The 17,625-nt window shown below is 34.7% G+C and overlaps 1 protein-coding gene across 1 annotated transcript in view; it reads right to left on the reverse strand.

Annotated features, from left to right (window-relative positions):
- Positions 1-747: 747 nt before the first annotated feature.
- The window catches only part of LOC126828884 (guanine nucleotide-binding protein subunit beta), a 33,363-nt gene continuing 16,485 nt past the window's right edge, over positions 748-17,625 (reverse strand). The window contains exons 4-9 of the mRNA XM_050558963.2: positions 10,348-10,411; positions 9,482-9,711; positions 8,564-8,693; positions 6,538-6,609; positions 5,786-6,002; positions 748-4,862 (exon numbers count right to left, since the gene is read on the reverse strand). Of these exons, the coding sequence (XP_050414920.1) occupies positions 4,756-4,862; positions 5,786-6,002; positions 6,538-6,609; positions 8,564-8,693; positions 9,482-9,711; positions 10,348-10,411 (820 nt within the window). The 3' untranslated portion in view covers positions 748-4,755. The remainder of the gene's footprint in view (positions 4,863-5,785; positions 6,003-6,537; positions 6,610-8,563; positions 8,694-9,481; positions 9,712-10,347; positions 10,412-17,625) is intronic.

Below are 17,625 nucleotides of genomic sequence, written 5' to 3' on the forward strand. Positions count from 1 at the left end.
TCGGGACTAACATATGGTTCAATTTTATTTTAATAATTTGCTTGCACGCAGGGATCTTTAGAACTAGGAAGAAACCAGAGGGCCCAGGATAAAAAAAAAAACCCAGCTAGGTTGTCCTGGACAAGCTGAGATTCGAAACAAGGTCATTACGGGACGAACATATGGTTTGATTTTATTTTAATAATTCGCTTGCACATAGGGATCTTTAGCACTAGGAAGAAACCGGAGGACCTGATAAAAAAAAACACCCGCTAGGTTGTCCTGTACAAGCTGAGAATCGAAACTACGTCGGTTGACTTAATAACAGACATTATGATCTAAAGCACACATCTTTTGACCAATCGACCCCCAAACCCCCTTCGCCATGACCGAAACGAGTGCCCTGGGACCTGTTTCACGAAATTGTACCTAAGATAAAAATCCAAATTTTAGTAATTTGATTGGATAATATTAGATTGACTTTAGTGCTTAGCCAATCAAAATTGAAGTATCTACTAAAATTTGGATTTTATCTTTAGTTAAAATTTCGAGAAACAGGGCCCTGGGCCCTTATTCACGAAAACCTAAACTAAGTTACAACCAAAATTTTAAGAAATACTGCAACTTCATTGGATATATGCAAATTGATTTTACTGGTCAGCCAATCGAATTGCAGTATTTCTTAAAATTTCGATTGTATCTTAGTTTAAGTTTTCGTGAATAAGGGCCCTGGTCTTATTCTTGTCTTGAAGAAATAAAGCAGACATGTTTTTTTTTATTTAAAGACCAATAGCTTTAATTGACAAATGAAATAATACATGTACACATAGAATATGAGTGGGTTAACGTAATTCTTTATCATCAGACTAGTCGACGAATCTGATTGGTCCGTACCATTTTAAACACGAGGGACAGACCTATCAGTTGCTTTTACAAAAAAAATTAAATCATATGTCTTCGAATGTGTCGCTTAATTTAACACAAATTCTACATGTGACAATGATAAATTGTAATTAAATTAACAAATTGAACAAAAGTTGTTGTCTTTGTTGTTTGCACTAAAAACTGAAGAGACTAAATATACAGTTATTATAATTATACCAAAGGACATAAGCAATTTTTAAAACATGTTTCTGAAGAGTTTACTTACATTGGTACACAAGCAAAGGTTGGAGAATAAACAGTACATACAGACACTCAACACTATATCAACATTCTCGCATACATAGATTATGGTAGTATTTAAATAGTGGGAACAAGATTTCATTGGTCGACCAGTTATCCAATCAAATGTTGATTGATTCATAACTTTAGTCCAAATATGGTGGTGTTATATCAAATCCAATTCATGCGCTACATTTATTTATAAGTTATTTAACTATTATAACACATTTATATCATTTAATCAACTTAGAAACATTAGAATGATTTCATTAGCGAAGACGACAGATCCCGTCTTCCAAAATGAGATGACGATAAAAACTTGACACCAGTTTCTTCACTTTGTTTCCACGACGACAATAGAATTATGAATGGTCCAAGTCAGCTTTGAGAGGAGGAAATCAAAGTGGACCAAATCATAAACTTACACGACTGGCTTAGTAACTATGACAATGTGCAGCACCTGTAGCCATAGTAACTAGTTTCTATGGAAACAAAGAGAATTATGAATTGATGAGAAAGCATTCAATAATCTCATAGCCTTGTACGTTCTAGTCTTACAACAATGCACGTCCATATTCAAAATGAATACAGAAAAATTCCTAAGATATGTCGAAGATGCAGATAGATGGTAGCAAAATACAAAAGCTTGACTGACCTTTGACCTATTCTAGCGAATTTATGATTTATTCTAAGCAGAACTAGAGATGAAAGGACAATCGTCCCCGAGATGTAAACGTTTCAAACATGTGCCATACTTTCAAAACGAATGATGATAGAAATACCCAAGTAATTGACCAATCATAAAATTGAACCAACCTGCAGGGAGGTCGACGTACATTTCTTGCTCTTAGTAAATTCACGCTTGAACGAAGGTGTTGATCAACGATTTTGTGCTTCAGATCGCGATAATCAGTCAATAAAAAATTAAGAAACGAAATATATAACAGAAACAATAATTTAATATTTGTGTCGTTTTGTGAATGAAATTTGGCAAGGCCTTTTCTCTTTACTTTTAAGAGAAACGCTGTGTTTTTTTTTTTTTTAAAAGATGAGTGCACACCGATTAGTGAGAATCTAGCCACAAACATGCACATACACTGCCGAATATCACACAAATAATTAATTAATATCTACATGTTTCAATGAAGATTATATACTTGGTCTTTCGGTATTCATGATGACGAATGATAAAAGACGCGATGGACAACATTTCATAAAGAGTTAATTGAAGGATCAAGGGAAATAGCATTTCTCGGTCACGTGCCCTTTTTAAAAATTATCCTACATTTCTAATAGTGACAAAAATTAAAACAGAAAAGATGATTGCAATAAATATTATGATTTTTAAAGTCGAGTGGGACGGCCATAAATTTAAGTCCAGATTTCAATGTCAAGATTTGTGTCTCAATTTCGTAGAAAAATGAAGAATTTTCAGAATTTGCCAACAAAAACTAGATTGGAATTCACAGCCATCAAACCCGACATATTGACTAATAATTTAGATTTGTTGAAACTATTACTGTCAATGTTTTTTATGAAATCTGACGAGACATATTAGCTAATGTAGGCATTAATTGTGTTATAATTTAGCACAAAATGACGTTGCTTTGGAATCTTCTTAACAGGACAATATTTAATTACATAAACTGATGAATATACAAAATCCCTTACCTAATTCCCTTCATGATCATACATCAAGGTTTTTAAAATGGGTTTAGGAATTCCATAAACACACAAATATTCATAATTATATATATTTATATATATATATATATATATGGACAAAAAATAGCGGCATTCATCTGACTCAATCGTTAAATACGTAAAGACAACTAACCTAATCGACAAGGATTTGAAAACGAGGTCGAAAAATTACGAGTAATACTGTCAAGATAGAAAATTTGCAAATTAATAATCGCATTATTTCGCGACTTCTGGACACAAAGGATAGAACAGTTTAACATCCGTTTTAATAATGATGTTTCTTTATTTTACATGATTTAAGACACAATTTTCAATTTGCGATTTTTTTTTTAATCTTTCGATCTCGATTTGGAATCCTCATCATCTGCTCGGAACCTGATGAATTTTTAAATAGAAATCATATTTACAAAGATACGCGCTATAAAAACTTCATACATTTACTAATCTGTTATGACCTATTTTGTTGGTTTAATCACAATAGTTTGAAACCAAATAATAAAAAAAAAAATCTAGAAAAGATCACTGTACACAATTTCATGTATTTTAAAGATTTTGTAATTAAATCTAAATTTTACAAATTGCACACGCCCAAAATTTAAGCCATATTGTTTATTATTTCTATTTACGATTCAAACTGACGAAAAAGATAAAACCTGGTCATTCTATTATACAAGCATTCAAAACGAGTTCAAATTCACACAAAATGAAATGAAACGTTTCGATCACAAGTTAATCAAGACTACTGTTTTCATGGCAACATCTAATTTTACATCACGCACATATAAAATAATTAATTGTAAATGCTTTGAGCTCGTGAATGTTTGGGTCTCCTTTCAAGTTTTGTTTTCAAACTTGTCATTTTTCTGATGTGGTAATGAGTACAGAAATAAAAAAAAAAAAGTTGAATATTTATTGTTTAGAATGACTCGGATCGTGCCGTCAAAATAAAATTTAAAAATGATGAAAAACAAAAAAAATTAAGTCAAGTTTGATTTATATCTTCACAGGAGTTTTTGGATTTTTATCACTTTTACTGTTAATTAAAAATGCATTACATGATCATCATATCAATATAAAAAATCTTTTATAAATAATGGTACAGATTAATTCATAAAAACAAAAATTAATAAAATTAGAGAGAATTCATTCTTACCCCTGTTCGCGAACAGAATTAAGCAATTTCCGTCCATAAGCGGAACAAAAATAAACCGCTTCCTTCAAATCGTAGTCACGAAAACTACAGAATATCAGAAAGCCAATGATAACGACGTCAACGAGGCGACTCACAATTCAAAAACAGGTGTGTGAATAGATCCAAGGTCTCCATCTCATCAATTACTGTCACAACATCGTGTTGTCATGACAACTATGAAACAAACACCTAAGATTAAAAAACATGAAGTATAGAATTCCGTCAAATTGAAGAGAGAGAAGAATTATTATTTGTCGGGTAATTTGAAGAGGCTTGTAATATTGTCATCCTTGTTTTTTGAGCAGATGTACTGGATCCATTTTGACTGTTGTATTGTGGGTAATATTATAATTGGCAGCTTTGTGATGAGCTAACCTACCAATCAAATAAAAGGAAACAAAACGGTCAAGTAGAAGAGACAGTACATTTACATAAATTGTCCGCTGTACGTCTTAGTACACCAGTTACATATTTACACTCAATGATGTTTTTTCTTTTTGTTTTTTTTTTTTTTAAGTTTTCATTTTATATTTCTGTTCTATCTTGTTATTTTCTTCTTCTGGCCATATTGAAATCTTCTAGCACAATGTCAACAGTCTAAATTAATAGTTCTTTTGACTTGTCAAATACAAGAATTGCCTCCCCTTTCACGATTTAAACTGCCGTTAATAGAAAAGAGAAGCTAACAAGACACAAGTTCGTGAGGACATTTAGCCTCAATTCCAGATTTTTAAGAAGCTATCCCAGGATCCGGTTGCTACGGCTGTGCCATCCTCGGTAACACCCAAACAACTAACACGATTATCATGACCAGCTAATACACCTGTAAAACATTAATAATAATATTTTAATACTAATGATATTTTAATTCAATTAAATTAATTAAGAAACATCTAATAAAATAGAGTTCTTCAACTCACTGATGTAAACATATATCAATTTCAAGACAATCAGATGATAAATGTAGTCTGTAGAGTGTTCACAAGAAATTGTGGATGACGTACGTAGATATGGATGGGGGTGATGGCAATATACCACCACATTTCAATGTGGGCGAACAAAAATGTCTAAACTGGTGACCTATTGAAAAGAGAATTTTGCCCAAGCAGTGGCTGCAGTCCACTTAACTTCAAATAGTCAATATCACAAGCAAGTTTAGTTTAACATCACAATTAACATACGCAAGTGACAGGGGCTTGGTTGCTATTAAAAGTTGAGACTTCCTCTAAGCTGACATATGAGAGAGAGGAATGGGGTTTAACTCCACTCGACACAAACTAGGTCATTTCGGGACTAACATATGGTTCAATTTTATTTCATTAATTTGCTTGAGTGTTGGGGTCTTTAGCAGTGGGAAGAAACCGGAGGACCTGGAGAAAACACACGAGGTTGGACAGGCAACCCTACTCCTCGCCATGCACAACCTGGGATTCGAAACCATGCCAGTTGACTAATGACAAACTTATGATATAGCGCGCATATGCTAACCATTCAGCCATCCAACTCCCCTTCTCTGAACTACACACAGATCCCAAAAGGTACAGACCTCCCCCTAAGGATCAGGAAGTCGATGCAACGCCTGCACCGAACTATGAGCCAACAGTGAGTCTGATGTCACCCGAGTCAATCCAGAAATAGATAAATGATACTCATTAATTACTTGTATTGATGCAAGGATAGGGGTTAAAGGTCCCCTGCATTCTTCGAAAGGCTGGGACTAAAAATGTTGCAATATGAATATCGTACCTGCTCGTTCTTGCTTTAGGACATCCCATACATTGCAGTTAAAATCATCATAGCCTCCCAACAGAAGGCGTCCACTCTTAGAGAAGGCCACGGATGTGATACCACAAATGATGTTATCGTGTGAATACATGCCGATCTCTTGATCAGCTCGAATATCAAACAAACGACAAGTAGCGTCATCAGATCCAGTTGCAAATGCAAATCCGTTGGGAAAGTACTGAAGTACAAAAACACAATATTAGAAATTAAATAAGAAGTTGGGTTTAAAGTCAACCCAACACATACTAGGTCATTTTGGGAGTAACATGTACTTTTATTTCAATACTTTTCATGCACATAGGTTTCTTTAGCAGTGGGAAGAAACCGGAGAACACAGAGAAAGCCCTCCAGATGAGACAGGTGATCCTACTGCTTGCCACATGAAAATGTGCAATAGAAACAATGTCAGTTTTGAAAATAGGTCACTGATACCAGTGTTGCTACTTTAGCAGTGGGAGGAAATCGGAGACCTGGAGAAAACCCACGAGGTTGGACAGGCAACCCAACTCCTTGTCACGTACAACCGGGGATTCGAAACCACGCCAGTTGACTCAATGACAGGCCTTTTGATACAGCACGGACGTGCTAACCATTCGGCCATCCAACCGCCCAGAAGTCAGGATAGTTTAAAATATTTTAAGTCAGTTGAGATCTTGACACCTTGATCCGTTTTAGTCTATTTTCATGAGTTGTACAAATATTCAAAAACTTACTGTGATTGCATTGATATCTGACTCATGTCCTGAGAAAGTCTGTTTGCACATGCCATCTCTAACATCCCAAAGCTGAAAAAAAAAACAATAAATAATGGTCAGTTATTAGTTGAGAAAATTCTATCGCAAAATGTAAATAACAAGCCAACAGTGAGGCTGATGTCCCCCGCCGAAATAGGAAAATAATTAGAGAGTTATTGTGTTCCAAAGTCTCAGCAAATCAAATTGCTTATCGCTCTGCTTAATCTGAGCAGAAAATGCTCATTATCGATCTTAGTCAAGGTATTACTGTAATGAAACTATACACCAAGTTTCATCACTCTCACTTAATTAGAACTAAAGTTATAGTGTCCCAAAGCATCAACCAATCAAATTGTATATCTCTGCTTACCCTAAGCGGAACGGACAGACAAACAGACAGACGGACGAACCCATTTTAATAGTTCCCTGCTTTCTTCGAAAGGCGGGGGACAATAAGCATGAACATTTACTCAATTCGAAGATCAACCAATCAAATTGTTTATCTCTGCTTACCATAAGCGGAACGGACAGACAGACAAACAGACAGACGGACGAACCCATTTTAATAGTTCCCTGCTTTCTTCGAAAGGCGGGGGACAATCAAAGTAGGAGAGTTATTGTTTTCCAAAGTCTCGACCAATCAAATTGCGTATCGCTCTGCTTACCCTGAGCAGAAAATGCTCATTATCAAACTTAGTCAAGGTATTACTGTAATGAAACTATACACCAAGTTTCATCAATCTCACTTAATTAGAACTGAAGTTAATGTGTCCCAAAGCATCAACCAATCAAATTGCTTATCTCTGCTTACCCTAAGCTGAAAATGCTCATCTTCGAACTCCATCAAGGCATTGACCTAATCAACACATACACCAAGTTTGAACATTCTAGCTCAATTAGGAAGAGAGTTATCGTGCCCCAAAGTATCAACCAATCAAATTGCTTATCTCTGCTTACCCTAAGCGGAAAATGCTCATCTTCGAACTCCATCAAGGCATTGACCTAATAAACACATACACCAAGTTTGAACATTCTAGCTCAATTAAAAGTTATCGTGTCCCAAAGCATCAACCAATCAAATTGCTTATCTCTGCTTACCCTAAGCGGAAAATGCTCATCTTCGAACTCCATCAAGGCATTGACCTAATCAACACATACACCAAGTTTGAACATTCTAGCCCAATTAGGAAGAGAGTTATCGTGTCCCAAAGCATCAACCAATCAAATTACTTATCTCTGCTTACCCTAAGCGGAAAATGCTCATCTTCGAACTCCATCAAGGCACTGACCTAATAAACACATACACCAAGTTTGAACATTCTAGCTCAATTAGGAAGAGAGTTATTGTGTCCCAAAAAGTGTGACGGACAGACAGACGGACAGACAGAAGGACAGACAGACGGACGGACAGACAGACAGACAGACAGACAGACAGACAGACAGACGGACGAACCCATTTTAATAGTCCCCTGCTTTCTTCGAAAGGCGGGGGACAAAAAAGTTTCAGTAAGCAGTTTGTCTAAGTAGCTTCAGATTCTGAGGTACAAGGTTGGGATCGAACCTACACCACTCGAGTCAATGACAGATCCTATGATCTAAATCATGCTTTAGACCACTCTACCATCCAATCCTCATTTATCAGTTGGTGTCTCGTGTACACATTGGCGTGCACATAAAAGATACCTTGTCAGTTGGAATTGGATGCAAGAGTAGGTCACAGCGCTGCTTTCAGGACAAAATGTCCCTTATAGTACACTGTACGGTGTATGTCCGTCTTCATTAGCCTAGTCGGAGCAGAACAGTACGTCTTTAAACCCCATTTCATTTCATTTTATCAGATGGGAAGTCCCATTTTGAATACTTGAATATATGCCCAATATTTGCTATCCTTGTAAAATAAAGAGTCTATTATGTTGACAATTTCAGCCGGTCATGATTTATTCAAACGTAAGCCATCATTCATGATCATCGTTCAAGGAATAGTAAAACCAAATTTTGTACAAACCTTTGCGGAGGCGTCACAGGCCCCTGAAACAAATGTTCTAAAATCTGGTGCTAAAGATAAACTCATAACATCGCCGGTGTGACCTGTGAACGATGTAGTTTGTTGACCGGTTTCTATATCCCACAGTGCACTATAAGATAAAATAAACGGAATAAAAGTAAAAATGATGACATCAATATGGTGGCTGTCAAAACTTAACAGAAATGGTAACAATCACTGGATTCATTATCAGATTACAAAACTCGTACATGGACATTTTCTGACCCTATGTATCTGAGCAACCCGGAGGAGTTTCAGATGGTCAATTTACAATAATTGACTTAAGTGATACATTTTAAGCAGGAAATGAAGGCAGCATACACCATGCAGTTTGCCATGAGGGGAATTTTAACCAAACATTTCTACCTCCTCCTCATCATAATGCCAACGAATACAAAGTGGACTCTGGTGTTAAATCCCATCCAAACAAATAGTCTTGGTTGAAAGTAATATTTTGGAACAATGTCCTACAGGAAGACATACAGACTTTTTCATAAAAACTTAAAACATGTCTGATAGAGAGAGAGAGAGAAATGGGGTTTAACGTCCACTCGACACAAACTAGGTCATTGCGGGACTAACATATGGTTTAATTTTATTTCAATAATTCGCTTGCGCATAGGGGTCTTTAGCAGTGGGAGGAAACCGGAGGACCCGGAGAAAACCCACCAGTATGGACAGGCGACCCTACTCCTTGTCACGTACAACCGGGGATTCGAAACCGCGCCAGTCGACTCAATGTCTTATAGATATGAACTTTTCATTGGTTGAGGGTAAAAATCCTAATACAAACTTCAGCTCGTAGTCAATGAATATTTCAGATTTAAGATTTCGTGAAAATTTGCATGCTAAAGTAAAAGTAGAGTAGACTATATTTACCAGGTCATATCTCCTGAACTAGTTACTATTTGGTTATCATCTATAAACCTACAACATGATAGATAGCCAGTATGGCCTGGTAGTTCTCGACTAACTCGCACATTTCCTTCTCGTGTCTTCAAACTGTATATTGAACAAATATTATCCAGACCCCCGCAAGCCACATAGCTGCCGGATGGCGCATAGGCACACGTCATAACCCAGCTGGACCTCAATGGAATAGCATGTACCTGAAATTGACAAATATATAAAATTTAAGACCCTATCAAATAAAGATCTGCAACCCCACAAAAAAAATACACTAAAATTTAAAAGCAATCGTTTTTTTGCGAACATGAAAACCAGAAATAATTTAGACTGCGTCTCTTTGGCTCTAATGAGTTCCTTCATAAACATTTGTGTATTGGGAAACTATATAAATTCCACAAGAACAACAAATTGATACCAAAGGCTTCTATTCTATAAAACCAAATTTGCGGAGCCGAGAAAGGAATTGAACAATTAAGTTAATGAATATCATCAATGAAAGTGGCGCATCCTGGTGGGGACCACAGACTCTCCCACAATCAACGTAACAGTATAAAATTTTCACTTTTATTCTGTTTCTATTTAACAAGTCAATTTGAGCTTTTTGTTGGTTGGGTTGATGCAGCTGACGAAACTGAATGTTATATTCGGTTTCAGATATGTGACACCTACATATATCACCACAACACCACAATGGTTCAAACTTCCTCGGAGGACGACCTCCAACCCTCACCCCACCCCACAATACCTCCAAACAAATATTCACCATTGATTAATGAGACACCTCCCCCCACCTTCAAACAAATATCCACCAATGGGTAATGAGACAATTAACCTACCTTATTAGTTGTATATCCATCCCATACTATTAATTTACCATCTTGTGAAGCTGATACTAGATTTCTGAATACAACAAATTTACATCATTAACAATCAAAACACGTTTCAAAAAACAAACCTTGCACGTAACATTGTATTTTAATAAGATAATTTACCATGATACCAAGAATATATTGCTAGGAAACGGGGGGGAATAAAAGCTGCAAGGACAAAAAAATGAAAGCAGATGGCGGCAGTCCATAGTTGAGCATCTTCTGGGAATTCTTATTTCAGTAATCATAACACCATTTAGAAGCACAATGAAACGAAATCAACAAAGACCAATACAACTTTTATATATAGCTATATATAGCCATAGAGAAACAGGATCAAGATATAACAAGTGGGACTGGTATTGCAAGTGGGACCGGATCAAGATATAACAAGTGGGACCAGAAAGCGGATCAAGATATTACAAGTGGGACAGGATCAATATATAGCAAGTGACAACAGAAAAACGGATAAAGATATAGTGAGATCGGAAACCGGATCAAGATATATCAGGTGGGACTTGATCAAGTAATAAGTAGGGTTGGATCACACGCATGATAAGTGGAATCAGATCAAGGTGTAACAAGTAGGATAGAATCAAGATATAACATGTGGAAGCACATCAAGAGAAAATGGATTGAATCATAACAATTGGGATTATATAAAGGTGGCAGAAGTAGAATGAATTGGTAAACAAGGGGACACACGGTATTCTCAAACAATGCTGACAATAACACATTAGTAGGGGTAATGAGTTGTTAGTCAAAAGTAGGGTAAAAGATTTAGGGCCGGAGGGGGTGGGGTGATGAAATTTGAACCAATTTGAAAACTATTAAAAACCTGAATTTACGAGTGAAACAAGTGGGATAGTTAGGGAAAATTGAAGACGATAGATATTCATAATGTACCAATTCATTAAATAACAGAACTCTATGGACTAGGTTATTTTCCAAATTATTTCATTCTACCCAATGCGGAGTTAGGTTACATGTATGGCATGCTTAAATACCATTCCATGATTATACTCATCAATTTGACATGCATATAAATGTAGATTATAAAACTCAATTTTTTCCTGTTCATTTCAAAACCATCTTTTTCAAGATATAACTCGGATCTCCCTTTGATAAATATTATTATATTAGAAAATAGAAACCCCTTTCATTATCCCTTTAAATTGATAGAAATGAAAACCCTTTGATAAATATAGCCAAAACCCTCTCATTCTTCGGTTAAAAACATTTTTCTTGACAGAACTCTTACTTGATTTTAATTATCCTTTGATAAATATCTTCTATCTGAAACCTGTACATTGTCCCTTTAAAATCAATTTTTGCTGACCCCGTTCCTGGATATTTAAATGAATCTTAAAATACCCATGAATAGGTTTCAAACCCCTTTTCTTCCACCATCCCCTTCCAACAGTAAAGGTAAATATTTAAGACTAAACTGTATTTCCACAATGAAAATATTTCTTGGTTTTATATGTAAGTAAGTAATTGTGGTTTATTTAGTTCCTGGTTGACGTTGACAATTTGCCAAGTTGTAGTTTATTATACTACAAAACATCTAATTAACCATGCATAGAAACAATCTTTCATTGTTTTTTCAGTTGTATTATACCATGGCTTACTATAGGCAAATACAGTTCATTATCAGTCCTAATTAACAGGTAAGTGGGGGGGGGGGTGCCTTGAAAAATATATGTCAATACTATCATCTGAGTAATGATTTTTCTAATGTGTATATCCCCCAATTTACTGCCCTGACCTTTTAAATATTATTTTTGGGGGTAAAGCTTTTAAGAAACCAACCTTAATACACCGAAGTCTGGGGAATATCTTCAATTTTGTATGCTACTTGTTTTCAAAATTTTAATTCATGCACAGATGACATAAAAATTTAGCACTACAGCCAACAACACAGCTGAGATAAGGTTGGAGTGGAGACACATCGTTAGTAGGATAATCGTGGGATAAAAGGGGAGAGAACCTGTATACTGAAATTAACAACACTGAATTACTAAAGGCTTTTGGTATTCCTCAACCCGACTCGTATAATTAAGAGCATTTTATATGTTCAAAACATCATTTTTAGTTTGTGTTTGGGGATACCCGGAATCAATTCTTTTGACATTAGGGCTGCAACAACGCTGTAATCCACACAGATTTTGACAGAGCAGCATACTGAAGCTGAATTCCTTGATATTTGAGGTTTTTGTCAGAGTTATTATATTCCGGGCAAGTTCAGATGAAAACAATTCGACTTTTCATATCTTAATCACATAATCCACTATCAGGTATCATTGCAGCCCTATTTATCGAATAACACCACTGTACAAATAGATGTCAGCACTGCAGGAGCTGTTTAGATAGAGGGGTAGAACATCGAATAGAGGGGGGAGCGATACACATCACAATGAAAACAAAGATACAAAACCATAGGAACAAAGTCCACTTTCACTTTTGGATAAAACAATAGAAGTACGTTCTGTGTGGAGACTACTCAGATAGCGAGCGGATCACACACAGTTGAGATGAGGAACTGGAACCACAAATATACAAGACAGGGCATTGGCGGCACAAATAAACACAAACAAAACAAAAATATTTATGTAGCCTACATTATTTTAACATGGATTGTTAAGACCTTGCCAGGCATGGATTTTGCTCCCCCCGCCCCCTTTTAACTAACCTCAACAGTTTTTCGCAAAAAATGTACCTTACAAATAACCAGAACTCACCAAATGCTAAGCAAAAATGAAACTGAAGCAACCCCACCAACATTAACTACCTCTTTACGCAAAGCCTTAAGTTGGCTTTCACTTTATATAACATTCACACTGTCCCTGCCCACCCCACCCAACCCGCAAATATTTCAAGAATCATCTGAAAATGGATCTTAATGAATGTGCAGTATCCTATGCCTTTTGGGTATTGTATCAGCTTAAACAATATTCATTTCATAATCACATGATGATCCTATTAATGGTTACACAGTCTGTCTGACTGTATACGACATGCAATAATTACTGCCAAATAAAAAATATAAACCAAAGTCCAACTACGATAATTAACGACGACGGAAACTTGACAACTTGCCAACATTTTTACATCATCCAAAAACAAGAGTGTAAAATTAGCTCAAAATATTTTACTCCACGTCTCCAACGGAAAAAATTTGTAGAGAATATCCATAGAGATTTTATGATTGGAAATTCAACACTTTATCAAGACGATTTCAAAATTACCACAGATGTTTCCATCCAAATATTGTAGTTGCCTGGAGGTTCCATACATCCTTGGAATATGACCTCAAGACTATTTCTTTATCATAATGGCCATCGCATACCTTTACTACATCTCATCATGTTCGATCAATAATAATGCATCAAAATTATCAGACGAATGTTCTTGGACATTAACTGCAGAAGCCTGAATATCAATATCTATAAAATCATAGACTTTGAGCAAGTGCCATCATGATATTAAACCCTTTCCTCAGTTTGTTCTAACCCTGCCTTTTCTCTCAGAAAACAGAACTCCTTTATAGCAACTTGTTTCCTTTATCTGTCAAAACATTTTGGCAGATTAAACTTTTTTTTTTTCTCACCAGTCACCTATTTATTCTTCTTTCAACAAACAAAACTAAGCCACCTTCGTTTTGATTTCTTTTAACAAATACTTTTTGGACAAACTTATGGCACCTCTTCTGACAAACAAAATCCCTTTTGAGTTCATCCCCTCTGCCCAAATTAAGCCATTATTTTTTGTCAACTGTGGGATTTAGTCATGTCAAGCTTACCACTTAGACAGCATAACAATTATTAGTTAGCAAAATATTTTCATATACATTCATTTCATTTCAGTTCAAATTAAAAAAAATTCCCATAAAAATTATTTAGGATTGAAACATTTTTAAATCTAGCAAAAATATTATTTGATTACATGTAAATTATTCAATACCAAATATGGTTTAATAAAATTAAATTCATGACAATTTGAAAACTTTATCTTAAATTATATTGTCATTTAAATAAATAAATAATAAAAAAAAATATTTAAAAACATTTTTTACTGACATAAATAATAATACTGAGAAGCCAACAAGGGTAGTAGGCTAAGATTACAACATCAATAATTTTCATAAACATTAAAAAGATTTTTTTTTAATATTGAATCATGGCAAAATGTTACAACATCAACATGCAGGCATTACAAGACAGAATTGTATAACTAAAGACACTACATACTTTATTAGATATTTAAATAGGTTACAATACTTTTGTTAAATTATCTGTATTTTGTTAAAAGGTTTCCCGATGGGAAGGTTATTATGAATCTCCTTCTCCAAATAGATTGATAGATTTGTTTCGATTCCTGTTAGATTACATTATGTTTTCTTTCTTGAAGTCATTTGTTTGTATTCTTGAAATGCAACGATCGAGATATAAATCTCCCTACACAATAATACAGTAATTTTGGGGTTAACATATTGTTATGTGTATTTTCTATGGTTACATGTGCAATTCAAGGCAGGAGATTTTTGGCAAGACAGTGCTTTTCATCCAAATTTTCTTTCAATTCCAAATGTGACGGTATTTTTCACATGCATTTTCGTGAATATCCAATGTAGAAAGTCCTTTTGGGATCAGACCAAATCAAATTGAAGCCAATGGAGTCCACATATTTCAAAGACCCTAATATTGTGATTTCAGGAAATAGTCTTAAATTGAATTCCAACTGCTAGGGATCCCTTTACGTGCACACCAATGTGTACACAGGACCACACAGGACCTTCTTTCACAAAACCAACTCCTACTTGATTTAAAGTACAGATTCAATTCTCCGTAAATGAGGATTTGAAAAGAATGGAGTACAGTTGTTAGTAATATTAGGAGGAACAAGGAAGACACGTTTTCATAAATATATAATGAAGTTACACCAAATAATGAACATTGACGAACTTGTTTTGCATTACTAAATTTACTTTGAATTCAAATTAATTTTCTGGGGTCCCATCTGTTTCACAGCAGGCTTTGTCTGGCCCCGAGTTCACAAAGCATCCTCAGACTTGTGAACTCAGGGGGCCAGACTTACATGTATTTGTAAAATAACGAGACAGCACGCACAGAGGATGTTTTCCGTGTAACGGTATCGCTCCATTTTAAGTGGACGGTGACACATACATGTCTGAAACACTTTCCTCCAGAACACTTAATACCATTTTAGATAGACATTTTGTACACACAAAAAAATGTGACAATACACAGCATTTCCAGCATGTATCATCTATATATATATATATAACTTCATAAATATAACACAAATTTTGAATAAATAAACATCACATAATAAATAGTTTTGACAATTCATGACAAATATTTATATGGACGATTTTAACATACATTTACATATATATATATATCGAACTGTTGATTATATTGTATTACACTGTATATATATAAATATTTATACATAAACACTGAGAGTTACCGTTTCCTCGTTATCAATAACTAATATTGATTGATTCGTGTCATTTTACGACATTGGTTTATTTTACTTACTTTAAAATCCTTATAAAAATAAAAATCAAGATATTTACTGTTTAGATGTTACGAGATGAGATTTTGGTTTATGAGTGTGACAATGAATGTTGATGACAAATATTCTATTTCGGAATCCAATACTGTTGCGATTAAAACTGTCTTCTAATTTGTTTTAAGAAAATGAAATACTTTGGTCATTTAAACAGGCATATTTACCCTATTTGCTAATTAAAATTGACTTATATTTGGCTTTTATAGAGTGAAATACTTTTTTTAAAATATTTAGAAGCTATTATCAACCATTTTGAAGACACACAACTTTTCTTTTTCTTTCTTTGGATTTTTTTTTTATCTAAAGGAGAATACATAATTTTGCATTAATTTGTGAGTTTTTTTAAAATTATTATCTTGGAAGTTAGATTAGTTGGCTATTCCGATATATATTTGTATAATACAAGACGATGAATCTCGTCTAACTTCTAATGTAAAGATAAAATTTCACAAACGGTTGAGTCACATTCTGCGGTTGATTCACATCCTGCGCATGGTAATGAATTTAAAGCTTTATAAAATAAATTTACAACTACACAATGTTTGTCCTATCTTAATTATATATCCCAGACTGCAGCCGGCTGTCACCAACACTTGCTTCAAATATTTTAACTTGATAAATGTGTCTGTATATTTTTGAAGGATTAAGTAAAGACTTGTCAATCTAAAGACAGTTTGTTGTAAGCACCATATGTTGTCCTTTTACAATTAGACTCCTAGTTAAGGCTGGAATTTGTTAAGACTATACAGATCAAAATATAATTTTCCTTTAATATTCTTTATTTTTTTGGTTTTTTTAAACCAGTTACATGTATGTGAAGTGTGTTCTTTTATTCAATCAGATATTCTTCATTCCATACTTCGCCGTTCAAGTACAAGAACAGGCTGTGTTTTTCTACAGATCTCGTTAGAAATGTTGCATGCTGGGCTTCGTCTATAGTCGTGCGCTATAATTGCACTCATCTCCCCGGATACCTTTCTATTATCTAGTAGAATTATTGATTTCTTCAACGCTGTGAATAATTCGTGGCTATTTTCACTAGCTGTTTCAAGATGACAAGTCTTCAGCGTCCGACTACTACAAGTTATTGTAAATGAAATAATATCTAGATGGTTTAAGCCTATTGATCATTATGGTGTGTTTTAAATTCATTTATTCCCTTATTCCCTTATTATTTTCTTTCCTATTACCAATACACATAAAAGCGATAACTAAGTATTATTTATACCATCCGGCCATAGAGATTGAATTCTCAGAAATAAACATCTCATCGAAACAGATACGATAAATAATTCCGACATAAGGGAGCGATTTCTTCTCACAGATCGAACAGTACACTTCTGGTTTATTTCTATGGCAAGTTGGTTTTTTTATTCATTGTTTATCTTACTTGGAACTTGGGCAAGAAAATTATGTTGATGGTATTGTGAGAGATTGAGCACTCAATATGGACGTGGATCATATAATGACAAAATAGTAACAGGAACCTGACATAGGATCGCCTCAAACCAACACTACGATTCCAACCCCTGACTGTCTATTTCAGTCATAAACTGGTTACATCCACCGAATAATTTTTGCACTTTTACAACATCTTTCCTTCGCTCAATCAAATATAACATGAAGAACCGACTTCAAATTCAAAAT

Source organism: Patella vulgata, chromosome 7, assembly GCF_932274485.2.
Source record: "Patella vulgata chromosome 7, xgPatVulg1.2, whole genome shotgun sequence".
Lineage (NCBI taxonomy): Eukaryota > Metazoa > Mollusca > Gastropoda > Patellidae > Patella > Patella vulgata.